The sequence below is a fragment of the Squalius cephalus genome, assembly GCF_949319135.1.
Source record: "Squalius cephalus genome assembly, chromosome: 22".
NCBI classification, from domain to species: Eukaryota; Metazoa; Chordata; class Actinopteri; order Cypriniformes; family Leuciscidae; genus Squalius; species Squalius cephalus.
In genome coordinates this window covers 11,600,127-11,602,889 of record NC_137143.1, presented here as the reverse complement: position 1 = coordinate 11,602,889, position 2,763 = coordinate 11,600,127, and the positions used below count along the sequence as shown (strand labels likewise).

General features: G+C 35.4%; 1 protein-coding gene across 18 annotated transcripts in view; it reads right to left on the bottom strand.

Moving 5' to 3' along the window:
• Window positions 1-838: 838 nt before the first annotated feature.
• Window positions 839-2,763, bottom strand: part of pank4 (pantothenate kinase 4 (inactive)) — a 116,268-nt gene continuing 114,343 nt past the window's right edge. For all 18 annotated transcript variants that reach the window (XR_013819691.1, XR_013819692.1, XM_079857508.1 and 15 more), the window contains one exon: window positions 839-2,763. This exon is cut by the window's right edge and continues 182 nt beyond it. Coding sequence is in view for 16 of the 18 variants with exons in the window: in XM_079857508.1 (XP_079713634.1) it covers window positions 2,729-2,763 (35 nt within the window). In the remaining 2 variants the exon portion in view is untranslated.

The window sequence follows — 2,763 nt, the reverse complement described above, 5'->3', positions numbered from 1 at the left end:
ACGCAGCAGCGCTCGCTCGTTCAATATGGAAATTAGCAGCAAAATGGATACATTTGCATGACTTTTGAACATTTACAGATAATATAACTGTAAAATGTAAGTTTTGAACTGAGGGGGGGAAAAAACATGTCACAAACGCATAAAACAGCACAAAATATACGCTGTTTGATGGTGGATCGATTTGATCCACGATCGACCTCTAGGGCTGCTTAAGAAACGCGTGCACACGCAATTATCTAGACTAGATAAAGCTGGATCAAATTAGTGAGATTGCGTGAGCTTCAATTACCTTTTATGGAACCACTTTAGCCCCAACTCATTTGTTAGGCTCATTCAAGTCCGGTTTTGGACTTTTATCCCCGCTTTTCTAAGCGGCTTTTATGGAACAGCCCCCAGGGCTGCATTTCCCAAAAGCATCATGAGCTAAGTTGATTGTAGAGACCATTGGTGGCAACGGTTCTATGATCTACTTAGGCTTATGATGCTTTTGAGAAACGCTGCCCGGGTCAAGAGGTTGAGATTTTGACCGTTAGCTTTGGTCCAGCAACCCCCCTGGTGGTAGATGTTGTAATTACAACATTTGGATACATAAAAGCATTTTTTTATACTGGCAGCCATTCAAACATATTTGATATCAATGGATATAATCCTGCTCTATTCTCACAGTATATCTGTCTCATTTAGAAATACATCACATCTGAAGTAAAATCTGTTGTGAACACTTTTATGTTGATTCTAAAGATCTATCTATCTAATCTAATCTACAAAAGTCCTTGGTGACAGGTCAATACTAAAGCAAATACAAATACAGAGATTAAAGAGACCCAAGCTGAGTGAAGACAGTGTAAAATATATTTGACATAGAATTACATGTGATTGTCAAGTGAGTATTCATTTTCTGAAATCTTGAGAATGCATCAAGATAAAGGCAAATAAACAGTACATTTTATGTACAAGTTTACGTTATATTTACACTTGATTTTACAATATTTCAAAAAATGTACGCATTACTAAAGTAAGTTAGCCTTTGGCCAGATGATAAACGAGGACTGTACAAACAGCTTTAGTCTGAGAGAGATTCTTGTTTTCACAATGTCCATGATGAGCATATTTTGAAAGCTACTGCCCGACTGATTGACTCCTGAATGTCACATTCTAGACCATCAGTCCTAAACCTTTAGTCAGAATGATGGCGTAAACACTGTGCTTAAAATACATTATAGCTTGCCAATTTGTGAGCAATTTATGACACATTTTGGTTTTTGGGGGCCACACACACATGTAAATAATGCAAAACACATAAGATAAATTATACATTGAGAGAACCAAACAATCAATCAGAATGATAAAACAATCAATCGATGTGATTCTTACTCTGTAACATATCCCTGAAATATTGTGCTTTAACATTTAGTGCCCACAAACTAATGATTGTGTTATAGATTATCTTAAAATTGACTTTTTCTCTTTTGCATACACACAAACTCGGTCTCTCTCTCCCCCATCCAGAAAGAGCTGTGATAGTGAGGCAATGCTGTGCAGCTGTACAACCCTGAAATGGATTTTATATTACAAAGATTTCCACAGATGGTAGAAAGCGAGAGCTGCATCAGATTTGAGGATAAATGCAGTACATTATAATGATGCAATATCTGAAGCAGGCTCTGTTCCATGTCATTTTTTTCCTACGGCTGATAAATTAAAGAAAAAGAAAAAAAACAGAGGGAGAAAGAATCCTTAAAGTCTACCACATTAGCATTTGCCTTTATCAAGAAAGGTATTAGTATAGGACTAATTATGATTAAAAAAACTGACACCTAATGTTAATGGATGCACAACTCAGAAAAGGTATTTTGTCTATTTATATCTGAGTTTGTTAAAATAGTTACACCATTTTATCTATCGCAATCAGACAGTGGAAGAAAAAAATCTGAATTCATAAAGTTACTCAGTTTTGCCAAAACCCAAGCATGCTATTTTGGGCAGGAAGCTTTTGTTATTCACTTTAGTTGGGTCGCCACTATTAATGTATTAAAATAACAGAAAATCATTGTCACTCCAAAATGCTTTCATGGGAACAGAGGAGCAAGCCATTAAAAGACAATGCCAGCTGGATGAGATATGATTCAGTATGGCAGCAAACAAAAGCAATGAGTGAAATAATTAGAAACATACCAGTTACATTTGAAACCAGATTGCTTGTCAAAAATAGAAAATACACAAAATGTGTCATCTAAATAAGTCTGCAATGAAATAAAAAAAAAGCCAATATTCTTTGTGATTTTTATCGATGTTTTAAAATAAAGACCCATTTTTAATTACCAGGCTTATACATTTAAATACATTGTTAAAGCCAGCAGGATTAGGGCTAATTCAAAACTTCATAAAATGTTATATTTGTCATTGCAATCCATCCTGAATCCAATGGAGAATCATTCAGCAACAGAAATCTGGTCTAAGAACAAAAAAATTCAATCTCATCAAAAGAAAAAGCCCCTACAGCTGTCATCCAATTGTTATGAGGAAGGTTACAGCAGACGTGCACATAACCACCCCTTTATTATTGATTTGGATTTTTTTTTTTTTTTTTTAATGAAGCAAAAGAAAACCCTGAAATACAATCATTACGTCAATCTCAAGAAGAAACACAGAGGACCAAGTAGTGCTCTTTCCTTCCGGAACTAGCCATTTCACCTCTAAAAACCTCTTAGTTTCCCTAATGTTGCCCTTAAGATTTTGGAGGGACCTCGTACTTGAAAACTA